Consider the following 23,636-nt stretch of genomic DNA (forward strand, 5'->3'; position numbering starts at 1 on the left):
TATTCAGATCCGTAGACCACCTAGCATCGACTACAAGAACTGATGTGAGCCGAAGGCGCGCCGCCGTCATCGCCCCTCCCTCGCCGGAGCCAGGCGAAACTTGTTGTAGTAGACAGTCGGAAAGTCGTCATGCCAAGGCCCCATAGGACCAGCGCAGCAGAACAGCAACCGTCGCCGATAAAGAGTAGCGTAGACCGGAAGGATTCAACCTGAAGACACATGAACGTAGACGTACTACGACCAGATCCGAGCAAATCCACCAAGACAGATCCGCCAGAGACATACCCCCACACGCGCACCGACGATGCTAGACACACCACCGGGACGGGGGCTAGGCGGGGAGAACTTTATTCCATCTTCAGAAAGCCGCCGCCGTCTTATCTTCTCGAGCAGAACACAAACCCTAACAAAACTTGAAGGAACATCTAAAAACAGATCCTCCCGCTGGCAGGGTCAGGAGACGAGTCGGACCGGCGACAGCGTCGATGGTAGGCAGAGGAATCCTAAACTTTTGTTAGGGAAGGAGGCGGCTGCGTGCCACACAGTACATAAAGTTGACCACGAGGATATCTATATTCCTACTGAATATAGTTACTTTTTTCCAAAGTATAAGTAATGGGGAAACTACCAAATTTATGTAATTTTGACCATATGATTGCTCTTTGAATCATACTATTCAACACAATTTACTCCAAATATATATTTTACACATAGTATGGTCAAATCTTAGCCGAAGTACAGTATATAGCACCAATATTAAGCACTCATAATTTTTGATGTCACACTCACAAGAATACATCCCGGTAGATTATGGAGTCACTAATTCACAAACTTTATTCTAGCACACAACATGCATAATAATGCTGGGACACAGCATTGCACCGATCGAGTTGCTACTACTGATGGAGCATCTCGTTGGCTATCATCTTGTATTTGTCCTTGTTCGCGCTGAAAACAGCGACGAGCTGCTCCCTCGTCGGCAGGCACTCCTTCACGGTTTCATTCTCGGTATACTCCTTTGCCCAGCGGCGCAGAGCAGGGAACTCGTCGTTCTCGCCCATCAAGCTCACCCCTGTCACCTCCTCGAACGCATAGATCCAGTGAGCCGGCCCGCAGGCGGCGACGTCGAGGTAGCCAATGGAGTCGCCGCCGAAGAACCTCTTCCCTTGGAGCTGCCCTTCCAGCAGCGCCAGGTTCTCCTTCATCTCCTTCACGTAGGCCTTCTGCTCCTCGCCAGCGTCCAGCCACATGGCTAGCCAGAACGGCCTCGCGCACTGCTTGCATGGCCATCAAGTGTATGTTGGATTGTTGGGTAAGTGCATGCTCACGCAAAGTTTTTTTAGAAAAGATGCTCACAAAAAGATGGCGGCTATAATTATGATGGCTATGTCCATCGTTTGATGTAGAGGCCGGGGGTTATCCTTAAAAGAAAAAGATTGCAGCTAGCTTGTATGGACAATAGGGGGATATAGGAGATCACCTTCTGTTCTAGGAACTGAGCCCAGAAACGGGCCATGGCACGGGCGTAGGGATCAGTCGGCAGGAGGGGCGGCCCGTCGAAGGCCTCATCGACGTACTCCATGATGAGGAGGGACTCGCAGATGGCCCGGCCGCCGTGAAGAAGCACCGGCACCTTCTGGTGGATGGGGTTGTGCTTCAGCAGCAGCTCGCTCTTGCTCTGGAGATCTTCCAGGACCAGCTCGTAGGGCACCCCTTTGAGCCGCAGGGCGGCGGCAGCCCGGTGGACGAATGGGCTCCCCAATGTGCCGATGAGCTTAACCGGTTCAGCCATCTTTCCTTTGCTAGCTTACTGCAGGTTCTTGCTTGCTGATATCTTGGCTGGTTAAGCTACTATATAAGATGTGAGTACTTATAGGGATATGATGGAGAGGTCCTCTTGATCTGCACTGGATTTGCAATTCAGATGGTGGGTGCTACTGCTTCTTCTCCAAGAAAGATTGAATTGTCAATGGCCTTTAGTTTCTTTGTCAATGGTCGTATGAGACATGCTACTCCGTTGCTCCAATGTAAACAAATGGATTGATATGATATGATAGTGCAAAGATAATATGAGATGATAGTGACTTTGTTTGACATCTGTATCATTATATGTTTCTCAGCTAGTAATGCAATACTAGTCAAAGTTTCTTGATGGGCAAGCAGCAAGCTGGATAAGTCCGATCATGGACTTGCCTATTGTTTTAATCTGGGCCATTTATTTATTTATTTAGGACAGTATAACCGAACCTAAACCGAGCTCTCTCACGCACCCGATGATTTCGGCCGTCAGATTTCGCGTCTGAATCGGTTCTGACCGTCAGATCTCTGTTTCAGCGTCAGTTTACCGCGACGTGGGCTGCCTGTCCTAATGGGCTGCTATTCTGGGGACTTTTTTGGAGCCCTGGCATTGATCGGGCTTTATTGGCCCATTTATTTGTCTAACCGATGACCTTTCAAAGAAAAAGCGGTATCAGCCGAGGCGACGCGAGCTGCGAGATCCAAACCGAGGCGACGCGAGCGAGGGGATCCGGCGTGGGAGGGGCTGAAGCCGACGCGACACACGCGAGGGATCCAGCTGACCCGAGCTTCGTTCGAGGGGATCCACTTCTCTGCATCCATTGATCCCCTCCTCTACCTCGGGAACAAGCCTCCCCCCTCTCGCCCCGGATTCCAATGGGCTGCGCCGGCATCGCCATCGACATCCCTGCAGGTTCTTTCTTCCCTCCCAACCTCCGGGCATATCGCCATCGCCTTATCGTCCTTGCGCTGCCGCAGATCTTCTTCCCTTGGTTCACTTGATTCCAAGGCGGCGAACCCTAGACGGCATGAGACGACAGTGAATCAGTGATGAAGCCCTCCTCTTGTGGTGGTGTGAAGTGACGACATAAAGCAAGTCCCTATCCCTCTCAATTCCTCTCCTCTCGCGGGGTGAATATTTGTGTTCTGCCACCATGGTATTGTCTGTACGTCCCCTTGCCTGAAGAGATCTTTTTACATAGCCACCTCAAGATTTAGTGTTGATTCCAGACAGATTGATGTGCTGCATACTTAATCACCACGCTGTAGATGAATTATTATTTGTTTTTGTCATATATGTAGTTCATCTTGTCCAACTGCCAGGCCACCGCCGTGGTAGTGCCCATGTCTCTTCTCCAGTCAGTCAGATCGTGCTATGATGCACACATCCTCAAGTCTGGGAAGCAACCCTGGTAAGCCAATTATTAGAAGCGCATTTTTTTAGTCCTATCACATGCGCAATCTCATCAATGGTTAATTTTCCATTATCACGTTTAAGAGTTTCTTGGTCAGCTCTGATAATTGGGATCTCATGGATGCCACCAATGCACACAATAAATAAACATATTTGATGATGCCTTCTTGAACAGATCAGCCTCCCCCCGGCAAAAGAAAAAACGATCAGCCTCCCTAGATTTTTTTTGAATTTTCACCGGGGTGGAGAAGTAATCCTCCCCACCTGAATTGTATTCATTTGTTGCCTATAGACTTTGCAGCCTAATACAAGATAGGGTTCAAGTGAACCAGAAGTACAAGGGGGCACAAGAGGAAGAAATAAAGCAAAAAACAACACATGGCGAGGGGGGACACAACACAACAAGGGCCACTACAGGTGCTCGAACTGCAGCGGCGAGCCGAGACTAAACCATGACACTGCACCGTCGACGCAATCGAAAACACCGGGCAACCAAGATTGCACAACGCCGCGACACCACTTGTGTGATGGGGTACATTCGAACGGTCACGCCGGGCCAAGACGACACCATGGCACCTGTGTGGCACTGATCGTAGTTGAAGGGCATCACCAAGCATAGAACACCACAGAGCACGCCCAAAACATCACAACAAGGGGCACCATAGTCGCTCGAGCTGCAGCGACGAGCCGAGACTAAACCACGACACTGCACCGTCGACGCAATCGAAAAGCACCGGGCAACCAAGACTGCACAACGTCGCGACACCACCTGTGTCATGGGGTACATTCGAACGGTCACACCGGGTTGAGACGACGCCACGGCACCTGTGTGCCACCGGTGTAGCCGAAAGGCATCACCAAGCATAGAACTCCACAAAGCACACCCAAAACATCACAAGACCGGGGGATGAAGACAACGCCATCAAGACGGGAAGGACGGGGAGCGTCGCCCCCATGGATTTCTCCCAAACCCCGGTCACATCCTCCTCACGACGCGACGCAGGGCAACCACCAATAGCGCCAGGCAGCGCTGGGATGGATGGCCCCAGATCCAGGCGAATCCCACCTGCAGCGACGCCGGCAGGCACCCTTGACGCCGAGGGCACCAGTGAGGACCACTGGTGCGATGCCCCCTGCAGGTGAAGCCACGAGACAACGGCAACCCACCGGGGGATCTGGGAGGTGGAGGGCTCCCAAGATTCAGGAGCCATGACGCCACCTTCGTTTGGCGAGCGCACGGAGGAGCACAATGACAACAGAACGGGCGGCGGTGGAGGACGAGGGAGGAGGCCCATGGCAGAGCACGGGACGGGGCGCAGGGGCAAAGACATCCAGATCGGACCCTGCCATGGAAGCCAACACGGCAGGGCACGAACGCGGAGGGGAAAACCACCGGTCTCGGGCGCTGCCGGAGCCAGCTCGCAGTGCAGCATGGGGAGGCGGAGGTGGTCGATGCCAACGGTGGAGAGGGACGAGAGCCAGCCAGGGAGCCAGCCGGAGCCGAGGCAGCCAAGCGGGAGGGCATCAGGTCCGAATCCGGCCACGGACAACCCCCCCCCCCCCCCCCCCCGAGCAGGAGGAGGGCGGATCCAGAGGCTGGAATGCCAGATCCGGCACGGGAGAGGGAGGGAGACACTAGTGCAGAACCGGGCTTTAGCGCCGGTTCGTAAGGGCCTTTAGTGCCGGTTCCACAACCGGCACTAAAGAGTGGGGACTAAAGGCCCCCCCTTTAGTACCGGTTCATCACGAACCGGTGCTAAAGTGCCACCACGTGGCACGAGCCAGGCACCAACCGGTACTAAATGTTTGGGGGTGTTTTGGTATTATTTTTTATTTTTCCTTTAATTTTGTGTTTTCAATTTAATTTAGTGATTATTTTAGTTGTTAAATCATTAGGTGAAAGTACCGCAGATTAGTTTCGACTGGATGCATGTGGATCCTAGCTAAGTGATCAAGTATATGCCATATCCATATTATACTTGATCACCTATAATTAAGTGATCAAGTATAATATGGATATCGCATATACTTGATCACTTAGCTAGGATCCATCCAGCTGAAACTAATCTGCGGTTTCTTTTATAAATGATATAATAACTCATCATCATCATCATCATATTAATATAAAAACTCTTGCATCATATCATCAACAGCAGTAAATTAGCTAGCTAAAAATCATCATAGTCGTCATTACCATTGTTTAATCATCATAGTCATTACCTCTATCTAATCAGCACCAACACTAGCTTAAAGAAAAAACATTCACTTGTACCAGAAGCAAAGATATCATCGAGTTCAACATGGTCATCATATTATAAGCGTTCATAACACCACAAAAGCAAATCACCCTTTGAGATTAAGTTCAGGACGAAGAACACGGACATGAGAGGACAAAAGTACTAAGAGCATGAAGTAGCTAAATCACTCCTGCTGCTCTCTCTCAGGTAAAATAGCATAGAACATGTATAGCTCTCCGGATTCATCATACTGGAGCATGCAGATGAACCTGTCTCCTAATCGTGGGCTGCGCTTCTCATTGCTGCCCCATAGTGAAAGATCGTGGATGTCGCCTAGAGGGGGGGGGGGGGTGAATAGGCGCTTTAAAATAATTACGGTTTAGGCTTGAACAAATGCGGAATAAACCTAGCGGTTAATTTGTCAAGCACAAAACCTACAACAACTAGGCTCACCTATGTGCACCAACAACTTATGCTAAGCAAGATAAACAACTAGGTGATAGCAAGATATATAACAAGAAACAATATGGCTATCACAAAGTAAAGTGCATAAGTAAAGGGCTCGGGTAAGAGATAACCGAGGCACGCGGAGACGATGATGTATCCCGAAGTTCACACCCTTGCGGATGCTAATCTCCGTTTGGAGCGGTGTGGAGGCACAATGCTCCCCAAGAAGCCACTAGGGCCACCGTAATCTCCTCACGCCCTCGCACAATGCAAGATGCCGTGATTCCACTAAGGGACCCTTGAGGGCGGTCACCGAACCCGTACAAATGGCAACCCTTGGGGGCGGTCACCGAACCCGTACACTTTGGCAACCCTTGGGGGCGGTCACCGGAACCCGTCAAATTGCTCGGGGCGATCTCCACAACCTAATTAGAGATCCCGACGCTTGCCCGGAGCTTTACACCACAATGATTGAGCTCCGAACACCACCAACCGTCTAGGGCGCCCAAGCACCCAAGAGGAACAAGCTCAAGGGTACCAAGCACCCAAGAGTAATAAGCTTCTCAACTTGTAACTTCCACGTATCACCGTGGAGAACTCAAACCGATGCACCAAATGCAATGGCAAGGGCACACGGAGTGCCCAAGTCCTTGTCTCTCAAATCCCACCGAAGCAACTAATGCTAGGGAGGGAAATGAGAGGAAGAACAAGAAGGAGAACACCAAGAACTCCAAGATCTAGATCCAATGGGTTCTCCTCACATAGAGGAGAAAGTGATTGGTGGAAATGTGGATCTAGATCTCCTCTCTCTTTTCCCTCAAAAACTAGCAAGAATCCATGGAGGGATTGAGAGTTAGCAAGCTCGAAGAAGGTCAACAATGGGGGAAGAACACGAGCTCAAAGGATGAAGTAGAATGGGGAAGAAGACCCACTTATATAGTGGGGGGAACAATCCAACCGTTACCCCCACTTCAGCCCCGCAGAGAGCGGTACTACCGCTTGGCCAGCGGTACTACCGCTTGCCCCTATAAGCGGTACTAGCGCTCCCCCTCGCGGTACTGCCGCTGGGCCCAGAGCGGTACTACCGCTGGCCCTATAAGCGGTACTACCGCGGTGGCAGGGCGGTACTACTGCATACGAGCGGTACAACGGCCCCCACTACCGTGGCTAGTACCGTAAAACCCGACACGAAAAAAGACCCCTCGAATCGAGGCGGTACTAGCACGAGACCGCAGCGGTACTATGGCTGGGGGCTCCCAGCGGTACTACCGCTCTAGAGCGGTACTACCGCTTGTAGCACCCAAGCGGTACTACCGCTCCGGCCCGCGGTACTACCGCTAGGAAACCAAAACTGCCATAACTTCTGCATATGAGCTCCGAATTGAGCAAACTCAAGCTTGTTGGATAGAGGAAGACGAGTAGCATCAAAACAGCGAAGAGGCAGGGGAGGTATGCCAACAAATACAGGAGTGAAACCTCCAACCGAGAAGAACCAGCATAACCTCCAGCATCGAAAACATCATAGAATATGCGAGTGAACTCCGTTTTCGATGAACTCGAGCTTGTCATCAAGATGACCATAAGCTCCAAAACTCATAAAGAGAAGAACCAAACAAGAACCAATAAAGATGATGCAAGGATGCAATGGTTTGAGCTCTCTATGAACGATACGATCAAGCTACTCATCGAGAGCCCCCCTTGATAGTACGGCAATCGATCCTATAACCCGGTCTCCCACCTACCATCATGAGACCGGTAAAATAGAAAACCTACCAAGAGCAAACCTTTGCCTTGCACATGGTCCACTTGAGCTAGATGATGACGATCTTGACTCCCTCAAGTTGGACCACCTTTCTTGGTTGCGTTGGCTCGATGAAGACTAGTTGATTGCTCCCCGATGCTCCACTATGGGTGAGCCACTCTTCCGCACATCTTCACAAGTCCATTGTCACCACAATGGACGACAAGCTTCAAGCATTTGATCTCTTCATGATGCTTCACTTGAACTTGCACACCGCAACATCTTCACAAGTCCATTGTCACCACAATGGACGGCAAGCTTCAAGCATTTGATCTCTTCATGATGCTTCACTTGAACTTGCACACCGCAACCTAACCCCACAAAGAACTCTCACGAAGATCATGGGTTAGTACACAAAGCGTAATTGACAATGCTCACCACACCATGGGATCGCTTGATCCCTCTCGGTACAACTTGTGCGCTTTGTGTGTTGATCAACTTGATTCACTCTTGACTTAGTCTTGATCAACCTTGACTCTTTCCAACTCTCTTCATTTGGATGATGTCTTGAAGGTAAACATGAATGATCACACAATCTTCTTCTTCAAGACATGCTTGCAATAAGCTCAACTCTCACATGACCAATCTTTGGATAATTCCTTAATAACACCTTGGTCACCACATAAACTCCTTGAAACCAACACATGGACTTCAAGAAATGCCTATGGACAAATCCTTCAAATATAACTCAAGGCAACCATTAGTCCATAGAGATTGTCATCAATTACCAAAACCAAACATGGGGGCACCGCATGTTCTTTCACCTAGTACTTCTCTGCTGGGATCGTTAACAATTTTGCTCCAATCTTTCACTATTAAGCATTCAATGCTATTAGAAATCCTGAATGCACTCATGTGCAATGTAGGATATCTTGGCTGTAAGCTAACCATTGACATGTGACCTTTAGTCTCGATCCACTGAGGCACAACTGTCATCGGGAGTCCCTGTTGAAGAACATCGTATAGTAATTAATATACTTAGCAATGAAAGTTTAGCAAAAAAATAATGTATGCAAAAGATGCACTAAGGACAAATAGTAAAAATCTTACCATCTTTCGTAAATAGATGTGACCGTAGTTCAATACGATCACTATTGGTCGCACGTTTTGAGTACTAACATTTCTAAGTGCAGGAAGAAAATTTGTCTTAACAGTATGAAGATCCTCAAGCCATGAAACATAATGACTTATCTCCTCGCAGTTTAGTTCAGCTCCGGGACAGTAGTAGGTCCTGTCTACCAAGCGCCGGACATGTTTGCTTGAATGGAAATAAGCTGTCAATAGAAATTGGTTGTCAACTATTTTTGAATAAACAATATCAAAGACATAAATATGGTTGAGAAACTCACATAATGGTAGAACTGGAGGCGTCTGCACATCGACCCAGATGTCTCTATTACCTTCAATATCATCTTCCGGACGAATATCAAAGGTGATAACCATATCAGGCTCAAATGCATAAGCCTTGCATAGTGCTTGCCAAGTTTTGCATTCAAAATAGGTGTACGTGTCTGCATTGTATAATTTGACGTTGAAGGTATAACCATGCTCGGTCTTCAGGTAAACTCTCTTTACCTCCATAGTTTCCATAGCACTGAAACCTATCTTATCCAAGACAAAAATTCTTGCATGGCAGGGGATGTGCTACTAGAATAGTGAAAATTTAAAATTATAAGTTGAAGCAAATGAAGCATATATAAGTCATGCTTAATTACGAAAAAAGACTTGTCGTTGTGACTTACTGTATCCACTTCGAAGGTCTCATCCAGCTTGCTGCTGAAGCGCCTATCATCAACAAGGAAATTTCTGTCGCACAGGCCACGCTGGTCTTCACAGTATTCGCACTTAATGAAATTTTGTTCGTCGTCAGACGACATTTCCTATGTTCATATAGGTGAAACATTAAACACTTACTAGTAATATTTTAATTAGATCATCAAATCTCATATACCTAAATTTTCTTACTAAAAATAAACTAGTTCTACTAATTCAACTAGTTCAACTAAGCATTTACTAAAAATAAACTAGTTATATTAATTCAACTAGTTCAAATAATCTCATATACCTAAATTTTCTTACTAAAAATAAACTTATTCTATTAATTTTCATACTAAAAATAAACTAGTTATATTAATTCAACTAGTTCAAATCTCATATATATACCTAATTAATATCTAGCTAATTCATCTAAAATTGACATTAATATTTAACATCTTTTCCATATAATTCATCTAACATTAATATTCTAACATTCTTATCTACGTAATTTATCTAACATTAATCTAAACAACAGAAAACAGAAAATAAGTAAAAACAATATGTGTGTGTGTGTGTGTCTGTGTGTGTATGTGTGTGTGTGTGTGTACGAGCGGGGGGCGGCGACGCTAAACGGCGATGCGACGGGGACGGCGCGACGACGAGCGGCGGGCCGGGGGCGACGGCGCGATCGAGACGGCGACGTAGTACGGGGCGGCGGCGATGGGCGGCGGCGGCGACGGCGGTGACGGCGACGACGGGCGGCGGGGGCGACAGCGATGACGGCGACGACGGTCGGCGGGGGCGGCGAGGGCGGCGCGCGATGGGCGACGGCGGCGGCGATGTCGCGCGAAGTAGTTGGAGAAGAAGTGGTGGTCGATGAAACTGAATTTTTCGTAAGTGCCATATATATGGGAGGGACCTTTAGTACCGGTTGGAGCCACCAACCGGTACTAAAGGCCAATTTTCGCCAGGCCAAGGGGCGGGAAACTGCCCCTTTAGTACCGGTTGCTGGCTCCAACCGGTACTAAAGGCCCACGCATTAGTACCGGTTGGAGCCACCAACCCGTACTAATGGTTGTGCGCTGCCACCGGCGGTGCACAATGTTTAGTCCCACCTCGCCGAGCGAAGGGCAGCCGCACTGGTTTATAAACCCAGGCGCGGCTGCACCTTCGAACTTCTCTATATAGCAGGCTTCTGGGCCTAACTTCGGTGCGCTGCCCTGTGAGCCTGCTGGCCCTTCTGGGCCTGTATTTGCAAACCCTAGTTCTGGCAGGCTTACTGGACAGCGCCCCAACAATTTTTTATATAATTTTCTTCTATTTATTTCTGAGTAGTTTTTTTGCTGTATTTAGTTTCTTTGTGAATATAAAAAAAATAGTTTTTTCTTTTCTGCATTATTTATTTTCTGCTATTTATTTTTGAGTAATTTTTTATATAGATTTTGTCTTTTCTGTTTTATTTTGATGCATACTGAACGCAAAAATAGTCTGGTGTTCAAATAAGTTTAAAAAACATTGAAGTGCCGGTGTAACAGATGAGTTCTCGTCCGAAACCCTGATACTCCGAAAGAGATTGTCCAGTTTGTACACGAGGTGCGTCCAGTTTTCGCCGTGACCCTCTCTACTCTTTTGCACATGCTATGCGGGTGAAATGATGATAGCATGCCAAGTTCCAACATTTTCAGAGTTCATTTTCTAGTGATTTTCAATTTCACCGTCATTTAGCTCTCTAAACAAATCGGTAAATGACTGAAAACAGCAAATGATGTCAGAATGTGTTGGAAATTGATGACGTCGCTTTGAATGGTGTGTACTGAACGCAAAAATAGTCTGGAGTTCAATTAAGTTTAAAAAACATAAAGTGCCGGTGTAACAGATGAGTTCTCGTCCGAAGCCTTGATACTCCGAAAGAGATTGTCCAGTTTGTACACGAAGTGCGGCCAGTTTTTGCCGTAACCCACTCTACTCTCTTGCACATGCTATGTGGGTGAAATGATGATACCATGCCAAGTTTCAACATTTTCAGAGTTCATTTTGTAGCGATTTTTAATTTCACGGTCATTTAGCTCTTTAAACAAATCGGTAAACGACTGAAAAACAGCAAATGATGTCAGAATGTGTTGGAAATTGATGACGTCACTTTGAATGGTGCGTACTAAACGCAAAAATAGTCTGTAGTTCAATTAAGTTTAAAAAACATGAAGTGTCGGTGTAACAGATGAGTTCTCGTCCGTAGCCCTGATACTCCGAAAGAGATTGTCCAGTTTGTACACGAAGTGCGTCCAGTTTTTGCCGTAACCCTCTCTACTCTCTTGCACATACTATGTGGGTGAAATGATGATACCATGCCAAGTTTCAACATTTGCAGAGTTCATTTTGTAGCGATTTTTAATTTCACGGTCATTTAGCTCTGAAAACAAATCGGTAAATGACTGAAAAACAGCAAATGAAGTCAGAAAGTGTTGAAAATTGATGACGTCGCTTTGAACGTTGCCTACTGAACGCAAAAAAAGTCTGGAGTTGTAATAAGTTTAAAAAATGAAGTGCCGGTGTAACAGATGAGTTTTCGTCCGAAACCGGCCCTGATACTTCGAAAGAGATTGTCCAATTTGTACACGAAGTGCATCCAGTTTTGCCCGTAACACAAGAAGTCCGGAGTTGTAATAAGTTATTAAAAATAAAAAAGAGGCGCAATGCTCGTTAATTAGCTTCAAGCCTTTCGGAATAGTGTAGACTGCACTGCACATAGCTCCATGCAGTCTACCTTATTCCTCAAGGCTTGAAGCTAAGCAACGTGAAGGTGAGCATTGCGCCTCTTCCTCGTCGTCTCTGCACTCGGGGCTTATAAACCGCTCCTAGTGCCTCTCTCTTCGCGAGGTGGGACTAAAACACAGCTTAGTAAGAAACTCTAGTACTGGTTCGTGCCACGAACCGGTACTAAAGGCGCTCGTGGGGCCACAGCCTCATTAGTACCGGTTCGTGGCACGAACCGGTGCTAAAGGTTCGCCACAAACCGGTACTAAGGAGCTCCTCCCGCCTAGCCGTTGGAACCGGCACTAATGGACACATTAGTGCCGGCTCAAAATCAAACCGGCACTAATGTGTTTCACATTTGACCCTTTTTCTACTAGTGAGAGACCGGCTCGGGGCGCCCGCCATGGCCATGTCGGCGGAGCTTTCGGGTTGGATCTTGAAGGAGCAGGTGGGGGGTAGTCGAGGCGGGAGGTACCTCGCCGCCGCCATCCGACGCTAGGCTTCGCCCCGCGGCCTCCTCCGGCGACGGCGAGGGGAGGGAGTGGTGGAGAGGGGCGGAGGGTAGGTGGCGGCGGCGGCCTCCAGAGTCGCCCGAGGAGAGCGACCCGGGAGGCAGAGCGAGTGGACCCCCAGCCTCCCTAGATGCAAACAATAAACTGGAGCACTCCAATCTATCTACTACTTAGCCCTCGAAACCAGCATGACTATTAGCCAACTACACTCAAATCATAGAGCTCTAAAATCTACTGTAACTATCTCACATGGTATTGTACTAAAAAAACAGAGTTTTTGAATTTTTCACTGAACTACTACTCAAATCATCCTATTGTTGCGAAGTATACATGATAGCTTACGATTGTTTGAAAAACTAAGACCATGGTCTAACCTAAATGTGAGATTTCATTTTGAATTAGTTGGTAGGCTTAATTCTTTTGTTCTGCTTCAGCTCACTCTTACATAATGCAATTCGTGTCAATTGGACGCAGCCGCTGAGCCCTAAATTGTTATTTTTTGTGACGATTATCGGTATGTATTTACATCAGCCAGAACATCTTATATGGGTGTCTTATCGTAATATTACTACCTGGCAAAGATTTCGTGTATCATATTTACATCAGCCAGAACATCTTGAATTTTAGCAGGTCCTTTCCTACTTTTACCATTCAATTGTTACAATTGTTGTGTGTATCATATTTGTTGTCAGGTGAGCCTTGAAACATACTCCCTTTGTATCAAAATATAAGCTGTTTTTTGGCACTGGAGTATATGTCTTACCAATCCTATCATGATTACGAATATATATGTTGTTTGCTGCTGGAGAAAAATAAATTTGCTGTCCATTGATTGACTGCGTTACAGTAATCATTTCCAGCCGTCACATGAAACAAGGAAATATTTTCACGTGACTTCTTGTTTTGACAGATATAACAAGGAAACATCCACATCAATTTTGTTCTTGATATATTTTATATTGGTTTATAGCTCACTGATCATACCATTTATTTATTTGTGATATAAGAATATTTGCCTTCTCAAACTTCCATTTTATTGGGATTGTATTATGCTCAATTAGTTTGATAGAAGTATACCCAGAGTACGATAAACAAGGAAACAAAGCACACTCGCATAATTGAATTAGCTTTGCCAAGGATATAGGGCAAAACTTCCTCGTGTAGATCTTCTGCTTGTATTGCACTAAGGTCTTGGTTACCATTTGGAATTTTATTCCAGGATCCATGTTAATCCCATACATATTTCCGAGCTTGTAGGATGATTGGAATATTACCTCTGCAGGAGCCATACATGTTTAATTTTGTGCTGTTTATGTTTTGGTACCGATTAGTTGTAATTACTACAAACATTGTTGTGTATCAGTGAATAATATATGTTAGTGAACATTGTTGAGCCATACATGTTTATTTTTTATACCAAGCCATTTGTATCAGTGAACCTTTAGATTTCCCTTGAATAATATATGTTTGTGTTTATGCAAATTTATTGTGTTTTATGTGACATTTATTTTATAAAAATTTTTATAATTTTATCGTATAAATAGATGGGCGCGACAACGCGCGCCGTCAATGATCTAGTAGTTATTAAAACTAGACCCAATCGACTCTTTGTTGCCTCCTCCTCCTATTGTGATCTGATCTTACCAACCCAAAAGAACATGAACAACAGACTCAATAGATTTGGTTCACGTTGAAGACCGGCCAAGCATTGAACTGCTGAAATCCGTATCGAGCCAGACGGTATTGAGGTAAACTGGTAATCAACACTCACACCAAAGACAAGATATTTCACTCGTACAAAATAAAGAAAGAAAGAAAAAAAATTCCACTAGGAATGGAACTGGGGATGTGTGAACAGGTGACATACTGGGGTATATTACAATAGTGACTTTGTTTGACATCTCTATATATCGTCTTATGTTTATTATCAGCTAGCAATGTAAACGTAAGTTGAAGTTTGTTGAGGAGCACTCTGGAATAGACAGACCATGGGCTTGCATGTTGCTTTAACAGGGATGGGAATGCGGAAATCCATTTTGGCTCTAGGGAGCACATGCTCTTGCGTACCACAAATGAATTTTACATATGTCCAAAAACATTGAAAAATAATTGTGTATTCATTGTCACACTTAAATGCTACATGCAAATTTTCAGGGGAAAAGTCGAACACCAAATGTTACACTTAATTTTGTTTTTTTTTCACCAACAAGCCATTGCTATCCCATATGTCGTGAAAACATTTCAAGCACACTTGCTACACTAATATGAAAATCTGCAAAAAAAATAAGAATTTTTAAATTTTATTTGATTTTACTGTTCATTATGGAGCATATACTCCCAAAAGCCAAAAATCGTATTCACTGCTAATAAGGGTCATGTAGTAACTAAGTACAAAAATACCCTTTGGCTCTCAGGTGTAGGTGCTAGTAAGGGGCACGCGTCGGAGGTATGACAAAGAGAAAATAAAACCAAGGAAGAGGCAACTCAACAGAGAGGAGACGTATAACCAGTTGGAGAGGGCACCAACATGGCTGCAGTGGTGGCAACCTCCACAGGCCAACGTAGCCCATGTCATGCGCTTCGTAAGGGTGTTGGCGACCTGCAATTTCAGGTGGATGCCTCTTCCCCTTAACTTCCCACCGCCAATACCGCCCGCCGACCATCTTCTGCTGCTTCATCTCCGTCCTGCACTGCATTGGGTGTGTCGTAGCCCATGTCATGTGTTTCGTAAGGGAGTTGGCGACCTGCAATTTCAGGTGGATGCCTCTTCCCCTCGACTTCCCACCACCAATACCACCCGCTGAGCATCTTCCCCGGCTTCATCTCCGTCATGCACTACATTGGGTGTGACGTCGAGGTGGCATGTTGTCTCGTCTTCCTTTGTGCCATGGACTGGTGACCCGATGATCATGGCGAGAAGCTGGGGCGGCATGAGGAGGAGAAGATTTGCTGGGAGAAGAGAGATACGACTGCTCAGGACGGGAGGCAACATGGGGCTGGAGGCGTGTGGAGCAGAGGTGATTTCAGCAGCGTGGGGTGGTGAAGGGGATGGCAGTGCGGACTTTGATGGCCTTGGGACTCAGTACCTGAAGTCCCCCGGGGGGGGGGGGGGGCTGGGGGCTGGGGGGAAACTCAGTGGCGCATGGTGGTCGCTGCAGGGCCCGGCGACGAGTAGATGCGGCGGCAAAGTGGGAGGCATGTGGCTGGGGAGAGAGAGCGTTGGGTTGTCGGGCACATCCGGAGATATTTTGTTCGCACGCAAAACCGTAATCCCCAATAGACAGTAAAAGAAAGTGCAAAACACATGTCAACCAGTGAAACGAAATACGTGGCGACGTGTGAGGATCCCATGCCCGAGCACTACGGACGCACGGGGTTGCCGATAGCTTAGCCATCTTTTTTTTATATTGCTAACACATACACACATTACCTATAATCAAACCAAATTCTCAAACAAACCATACCACATACAATCTCTCTTCAGATTTCCTATGGGACAACATAATCACCAAAACGAAACAAATTTTCCTACATATTCACCATCACATCATATACTCCCTACCAATCATCTATGATCATCTACTAACTACAAAAAGATAATCCAAAAACGAATAAAGCATCTACTCATCTATCACCCAATGTTGAATAACAATGCAACAAAAATAAGAGATTTCAAGGAGGAAACAGGGGAGAATACCTGAAGGAAGCTTGGGGACCTTAGATCTACGAATTTGAGGGGTGGAACGTCAGACGGTCAACCCTGCCGGTGCAAAGTGCGAGCGAGGAACAAACACCAGGAACTCTAGTAAAACGCTAGACATGCTGGTGCGACCAAAAATGTCAGATCAGGTTTTTTTTGTTCAAAACATGGTCGTATCATGCTTAAATTTTCCATTAAAGTTAAAATGGTGATTGATTAAAAAATGGTGCACTGTACTAGACTTGTGATGTTGTGCAGTGCAGTCCAACGTGAGACAGGCATACAGCTCATTTGACGCCTGTTTCGAGTGAAGCGCGCTTACCCGTGACAAACACACATGCGATCCACTGCCACTCCCTCCCACACAAGAAAACAAAAGGCCATAGTGGATTGAGCGTTCCCGTGTTTATATATCCACTCCCAACGATGCGTTCCAGGCATCCAGTACTGCGAGTCTGCGAATCAGTGGCAGACAGTGAGCAGCTAGCTAGGGGCCGGCCGGTAGCAGCCAGCTCGTCGAGCGAGCCACCGCCACCTTAAACCTTGCCGGGACATGGAGCCAGCGGCCGCGACGATGCTCCCTCGAGCACTACCCATTCTACTGCTGCTTGCGGCGGCCGTGACGGTGAGCACGGAGAGGGCGCCGACGCTGGTGTTCATCCTGGCGGGACAGTCCAACATGGGGGGCCGGGGCGGCGCCACGGTGGGCAACCATTGGGACGGCGTGGTGCCGCCGGAGTGCGCGCCGTCCCCGCGCACGCTCCGCCTCTCGCCGACCCTCCGCTGGGAGGAGGCCCGCGAGCCGCTGCACGCCGGCGTGGACGTCGGCAACGTGGTGGGCGTGGGCCCCGGGATGCCGTTCGCGCACGCGCTGCTCCGCTCCCCGGCCTGCTCGCGCGGCGCCGTCGTGGGGCTCGTCCCCTGCGCGCAGGGCGGCACGCCCATCGCCAACTGGTCCCGCGGCTCGGAAATGTACGACCGGATGGTGACCCGCGCCCGCGTCGCCGGCGCAGGGACCGGCAGGATCGCGGCCTTGCTGTGGTTCCAGGGGGAGGCCGACGCCATGCGGCGCGAGGACGCGCTGGCCTACGCCGGGAGGATGGAGGCGTTTGTCCGGGACGTTCGCCGGGACCTCGCCATGCCCAACCTCCTCGTCATCCAGGTCCGTCGCTACACCACATCCGTGCATGGGTTCCCTGCTCCGACTCCATTATTCTCCACCGTGAACCCTGTGAGTAAAAACATCCATGATCTTGTTGTAGATTGGGATCGCGACGGCGCAGAATCAGGGGAAGTGGCTGGACCTGGTGAGGAAGGAGCAGAGGGCGGTGCGGCTGCCGAACCTCAAGTACGTGGACGCCATGGGGCTCCCCATCGCCAGCGACATCACACACCTCACCACGCAGGCGCAGGTCCGGCTCGGCAAGATGCTCGCCGACGCCTACATCGCCACGCTCTGATGACTAGTAGTGTTCGTGGGAATACTATCGTTGATTACATGGAAGAGTTAATTTGGTGATGATTAGCTGTGGAGAACACCTGAATAAATCAGCTATACTACTCCTGAGTATGTAGGATACTTCATGAGCATTATGACCGCCTTGTTACGTGCATTGTAGGAAATGAAACAATCTCGTCGCCAGCACGATATTGCCGTTATGGGGAAGAAAACTCTTCACTTTGTTAAGTTTATAACTGCTTGGAAAGAAGACTTGTTGTTACAGAAACACTTCCCGTCAACCGGAAGCGCTCGGCAAAAAAGAAGTAGGCTTTGCCTGAAGGGTTTGGGCCCAGTACCCTTAGCTGAGAACTACACTCGGCAAAATATCTGCCGAGTGGGAAATGGCTTTCACCAAGTTTTTCTGGTACTCAGGAAACTCCGAAATTCCAGTAGAACGTGTTGCAAAGCACTGAACGCAACATAAGGCTTGTTTTTTTAGAGAGAGAGAGAGAGAGAGAGAGAGAGAGAGAGAGAAGCAACATGAGGCTTTTTGCAAAGGCCTAGCGAGCAGATCGGACACACAAAACAAAAACAGTTCAGGCATTGCGACAAGGCTCATGTTGCAAAGTGTTGAGCGCAACATGAGACTTGTTGCCAGGGCTCATAATGCAGATTGGCAGGTGTCACGTAGAAAAAATTAAAAAATAATAATATTCAGGGATTGCAACAAGACTCATGTTGCAAAACACTGAGCACAATGCGAGACTTGTTGCGAATACTTGGCGAGCAAATCGGATGGCTGTAGGGAAGGAAAAAAAAGGAAAAAAAATTGTCCAGAGATTGCAACAAGACTTGTCTTTCAAAGCGCTGAATGCAATACGATCCTTGCTGCAAAGGCATAGAGGCTCACGTGGTTGTGCACAACTCCATCAAACGGCAGCCCAGGCGGTCGATCTTTTCATAGCATGGACATATTATCTACAATAAGAGCATCTCCAATAGACGGTTCATATGTAAAAATAACCAATTTTTGGAGCTTCGAGAGCAAAAAAACGCTGCTCCAACGGATGGTCCATCCGTGCTTTCAGGTCTAATTGTCTTTTCCCAGCACTGGCATTATTTTATTCATGGGTTATCCAGGCAATCCATGTTCCTCTTCATCGGAAGCATCAAGTTGTCCCGCATGAATCTCGGAGCAAGAAGGTTTTTTTTTCTTTTAGAAAGTCGGAGCAGGAGGTTGGGCAAGCAACATTTTGTAGCAATGTGTTTCAGAACGCCAACAGTATTATATAGCTATGCTACAATGGCTTTCAGAACGATTGGATCTCTGACATTAGACACACGATGGGATGAGTCATGAGTGTATTTAGTAAGTCACATGCCCAAAATTGACGGACGAAATTCCGCATGAAAACATGTGGCCGGTCAAAATGACCCAAGCACAATTATACTTAAATTGCAGAAAAAATGTGTCTTGTCTTTGTCACATGAAAAACAGGGCACTTCCGTTGCCTTGGCTGCTACTCGGCGAAGATGGCGTTGTTGAGCTGGAACGCCTTCGTGAAGAAGGACGCCCAACAGAGGTAGGTAGGGAGAATGCTGCTGACGGTGAAGGCCCCCATGAAGGCCCCCATGACGACACCCTGCTGCTGCAAGCACCTCTCTTCCCCGCGCGCCTCAAACCGCTGCTGTTCGGTTGCCATGGCCATGGCAACTAGTCCGCTACGACGATCATGTTGTCTACGTCGACGACCATCAGAGATGCAACGACGGGTGACGGCCGTTGCTGCAACCGCAGCCTTTGCGTGCTTCAACGGCCATGACCACGTGCACGGTGATCATGAGGTGCGACGGTGGAATGCGGGGCCACTGCGTGTGCTACCGTTGCTAGAATCGACCACCGCGGGGATGCTAGAACGGGCCACCATGGGTGCTGGAACCGGCTGCCGCAAATGTTGGGACCAGGCCCTGCAACTGTGGGCGGCGTATCCCGACGAATGTTTTTGAGGCGCCGTATCCCGGCGAAAGTTTGCGAGGCAGCGACGTGCTGCATGGGATGCTACAACCGAGTACAACAAAGTTGCGACCGGCACGCAAGAGTTGCAACCAGTGAGGCAAGTACTGTGGCCGTTGCCATTTATTACTGGAATCAGATAAAGTAGGGTTACAACCCCCACACAGTGGAGCTGCAACCAGCAGCGTCAAATACTACGACTGACGCCTATTTTTGCTGGAATTAGAGAAATCAGGGGTTGCGACCAGCGCGTGGACAAGCTGCAACCATCACCGCAAAATGTTTCAATCAGCAGCCGACAAAGCTATAGCTGGCTTCTGAAAAAAATTCAACCAAAGACGGGAATGTTAGAGGCGGGAAACAGCAAAAAGCTGCAACCAACGGCCTAGAAAGCTACAACCGGCTTATGAAAAGGCTTCAACAGAAGATGGCAAGCTGAAGATAGTGAGCGGCAACAACGGACCTGCATGGTGGTGCACGGGGTGCTGCGATGGGCACGTGGCGCACTACGGCAGTGGCTGCTGTCTATACTGGAACCCAGCAGTGATGTTGCAACCAAGGTGTGGATGTAAGTCGAGCTGCAGGACCATCTGATGGGTGTGGCCAGTGCCGATCCAGGCCTGTGCTACGAGCGATGTGCAGACGGACGATGGGGATTTCTCTCTGTGCTCGTTGACCAACCTAGAGAAAAAAGACGATTCCGAAAAGGCATCCAATGGTGCGGCTTGGTTCAATCTGACGGCTGAGACTGGACAGGAGCTCACGCACTACCAAGTACATGTGTTTTCCTAGTTTAATGTGTGCCGCTTAGATGACTACTTCTATAATGCTTGCTGATCGCTAGCTGAACTTGTTCGAAAAAAATCAAGTTTGTCAGCTGAAGCATCTCTCAATTGGTCCCCGTTATGTACTTGTATTTCAATTAGGTGTCAGGAACCACCAGCCGGAAGCTCAAACCAAGATGGTATAGCAGGCAGTACATGTTTATATTTTAATGTGCATGACCTTGTAGGGATATGGCTGGAAATTTCCTAGTACTCCCTCCATCTCATAATATAAAAATGATTGTCAAGCTAACATAGTTTGAAAAACGTTCTTATATTATGATTGTATTATGAGACTTGTTAGCTTGAAAAACGTTCTGATATTAAGGGATGGAGAGAGTACTAATGAACAAGTGTGGTAGTTCAGTTATCACTCTCAACTGTTCTTATCATAAATTTGATGAATTGGGCGTTAGTATCCACTTGCGAGATGCTCAACTGTATTATTGCAGTGTGTTATTCTGAAAGGGAACTGTATTATCCACTTGCGTTTCTGTCGTGAGTGATAAGGTTGGCACCCAATGTGGTCAAGCTCTAGGTCCCCCACTGTCCAAGCATACATGGAAGCATGACCTAGTCTTTGCTCAAGCACATAAACAACTTTAGGGCCACGCCTAGAGCTTCTCAACTATTGTTATTGCTAACAAAGAAACATTTTACAGTCCGGGGTCGAGAAATAGCAAGCAATCGGTATCTACAAAGGTCCATACAAAACGCTGTGGCATTACCTGTGACGTTCCAAACTATCCCATCACCTTTGGTACTTAAGAAAAGCTGCTAACTGTTTTTTTACCGGATAGTAACACATCATTGATGAGTGAATCAAGATTATTCGACGACGTCTCCTTGGACCGAATAGCCACCTCCCTCCACTCGGCCGCTCTCTTCTTCATCTCCCTACCCTTCTCCCCGCCCACTGCCTCCTTGATCCTCTTCATGACCACCTCCCGCCGCACGTCGTCACCGATCTCCATGCCCACCCCCCACTCGAGGCACTTGTACCGGCAGTTGGTTTGCTGCTCGGCGAAGAACGGCCAACACAGCATCGGCACACCACCGCAGAGGCCCTCGACCGTCGAGTTCCACCCGCTGTGCGTCAAGAACACACAAACGGCATCATGCCTCAGCACCGCCTCTTGGTCGCACCAGCTCGCCACGAGGCCTCTGTCTTTGGTGGCCTCCGAGAACTCAGGGGGCAGCACGGCGGCCTCACTCTTCACGATGTCCGGCCTGATGATCCAAAGGAAGTCCTGGCCGCTGTTGGCCAGCCCCCACGCGAACTCTACCAGCTCATGATTGCTCATGACGGTTACACTCCCAAAGTTCATGTACACCACAGAACGGGACTTCCTGCCATTGAGCCACGCAAGGCAGCTGTGGTCTTCATTCCAGAGGCTGGAGCTTACCTTGTGCAGGGGGTCCATGCAGGGGACGATTTGGTCGGTGAGGGAGTTGAGCGGACCGATGGTGTAGATGGCCGGTATGATGGCACGCATCGCGTCGAGTGCCGGCTGCTCGAGCTCATCCATGGTGTTGATGATGACCGCATCCGCGGCCTCGGCATGCTCCACATGGTGTAGCTTGAAGTTTAGCGCGATGTCATTGCGGTCTGTCGTGCGAAGGATGGTTGGGAAGTCTTTCAGCCGCATGTGCTTGCTCATCCCAGGCGCCCAGTCCACCGGCATGTCCATGAACCCGTTTGTCAGTTGCTCTTCATCTGCAAAAAAAAAGGTTATTGAGACTCAAGATTAAGACAATCAAATTTGCGGTGCAGGGATAGCTAGGAGGATACCTTTGAGGGGAATGATGCCATGGTCGATGAGAAGACGGATGTTGCGGTAGCCCATGTAGCCGCAGGCGCTGGCCGTCCAGAACAGCGCGGCCGGCAGGCCGAGCTCCCTCGCAGCGTCCACGGCGAAACTCATGAGGTTGTCTGCCACGACGCACGTGACCGGCGGCACCCCGGATGTGCTGTTGAGGCCAGCAAGTAGGTTCTGCAGGTGAGGGAGGCAGGTGGTCATGGTGGAATAGGCGAGGGACGCCGGGTCCTGCGTGGCGTCGGCGTGTGACGAGGGCAGGCCGTCCGGGATGGTGGCGAAGCCAAAGCCGGCGAGGCCCGCGGCGGCGCTCGGGCCGCGGGAGCGGATGAGGCGGCCGTGGTTGTACTCCGTGGCGACGAAGGTGATGTGGAAGCCCTTGCAGTGCAGGAGCTTGGCCAGCTTCATCATCGGCGTGATGTGTCCCTGGGTCGGGAACGGCAAGCACACCACGTGCGGCTTCTCGCCGGCCGGTCCAGCGGTGTCCATGACTCACCGGCCGGCTCCAATTGTTCGTGTATTGGATCTGAATCTCAACTAGCAGGCCAAGACTAGAGAGCCAGGAGACAGCTTATATGCACGGACGCCATTCCGTTTGGCTTGGGAATCTATTGGGTGGTTCGCTAGCTGTCTACATGTGATGTGGACAGCTTATATGCATGTGTTCTCCGCCACGAGAGCATGTTCGTGCCGCCGTGTGCCGTTCAGTTCATCGGTTTTTTTAAAACATCCTATCTGTTCCTCTTCCATCATCGGAGCACAACGAATACCAGAAATAATAAAAATTATATCCATATCCACATGCCACCTAGCGACGACTACCAGCACTGAAGCGAGCCGAAGGCACGCCGACATCATCACCGCTCTCTCGCCGGAACCAGGCAAAACTTATTGTAGTAGACAGTCGAGAAGTAATTGTGCTAAAACCACATAGGACAAGCACACCGGAACAGCAACCGCCACTGACGAAGAGTAGCATAGATCGGAAGGATCCAACCTAAAGACACATGAACATAGACGAACGACGAACAGATCCAAGCAAATCCACCAAACACAGATCCGCTGGAGACACACCTCCACACGCCCACCGACAATGGTAGACGCACCACCAAGTGGGGGC

General features: G+C 48.4%; 3 protein-coding genes across 3 annotated transcripts in view; 1 reads left to right on the forward strand and 2 right to left on the reverse strand.

Moving 5' to 3' along the window:
- Positions 1 to 688: 688 nt before the first annotated feature.
- Positions 689 to 1,966, reverse strand: LOC109734462 (probable glutathione S-transferase). The gene is made up of 2 exons (XM_020293672.4): positions 1,481 to 1,966; positions 689 to 1,274 (listed from the first exon to the last, which is right to left on the reverse strand). The coding sequence occupies exons 1-2, from the start codon at positions 1,790 to 1,792 to the stop codon at positions 897 to 899; spliced, it is 690 nt and encodes a 229-aa protein (XP_020149261.1). The 5' UTR covers positions 1,793 to 1,966; the 3' UTR covers positions 689 to 896.
- A 14,887-nt stretch (positions 1,967 to 16,853) lies between these two features.
- LOC109734463 (probable carbohydrate esterase At4g34215) lies at positions 16,854 to 18,091 on the forward strand. Its single transcript, XM_020293673.3, has 2 exons — positions 16,854 to 17,582; positions 17,683 to 18,091. Exons 1-2 carry the CDS (start codon positions 16,974 to 16,976, stop codon positions 17,878 to 17,880), a joined length of 807 nt encoding a protein of 268 aa, XP_020149262.1. The 5' UTR covers positions 16,854 to 16,973; the 3' UTR covers positions 17,881 to 18,091.
- A 3,220-nt stretch (positions 18,092 to 21,311) lies between these two features.
- LOC109734479 (7-deoxyloganetin glucosyltransferase) overlaps positions 21,312 to 23,636 on the reverse strand; it is a 54,346-nt gene continuing 52,021 nt past the window's right edge. The window contains exons 2-3 of the mRNA XM_020293686.4: positions 22,492 to 23,067; positions 21,312 to 22,416 (exon numbers count right to left, since the gene is read on the reverse strand). Of these exons, the coding sequence (XP_020149275.1) occupies positions 21,464 to 22,416; positions 22,492 to 23,005 (1,467 nt within the window). The 5' untranslated portion in view covers positions 23,006 to 23,067 and the 3' untranslated portion in view covers positions 21,312 to 21,463. The remainder of the gene's footprint in view (positions 22,417 to 22,491; positions 23,068 to 23,636) is intronic.

This window comes from Aegilops tauschii, chromosome 7 (assembly GCF_002575655.3).
Source record: "Aegilops tauschii subsp. strangulata cultivar AL8/78 chromosome 7, Aet v6.0, whole genome shotgun sequence".
NCBI lineage: Eukaryota > Viridiplantae > Streptophyta > Magnoliopsida > Poales > Poaceae > Aegilops > Aegilops tauschii.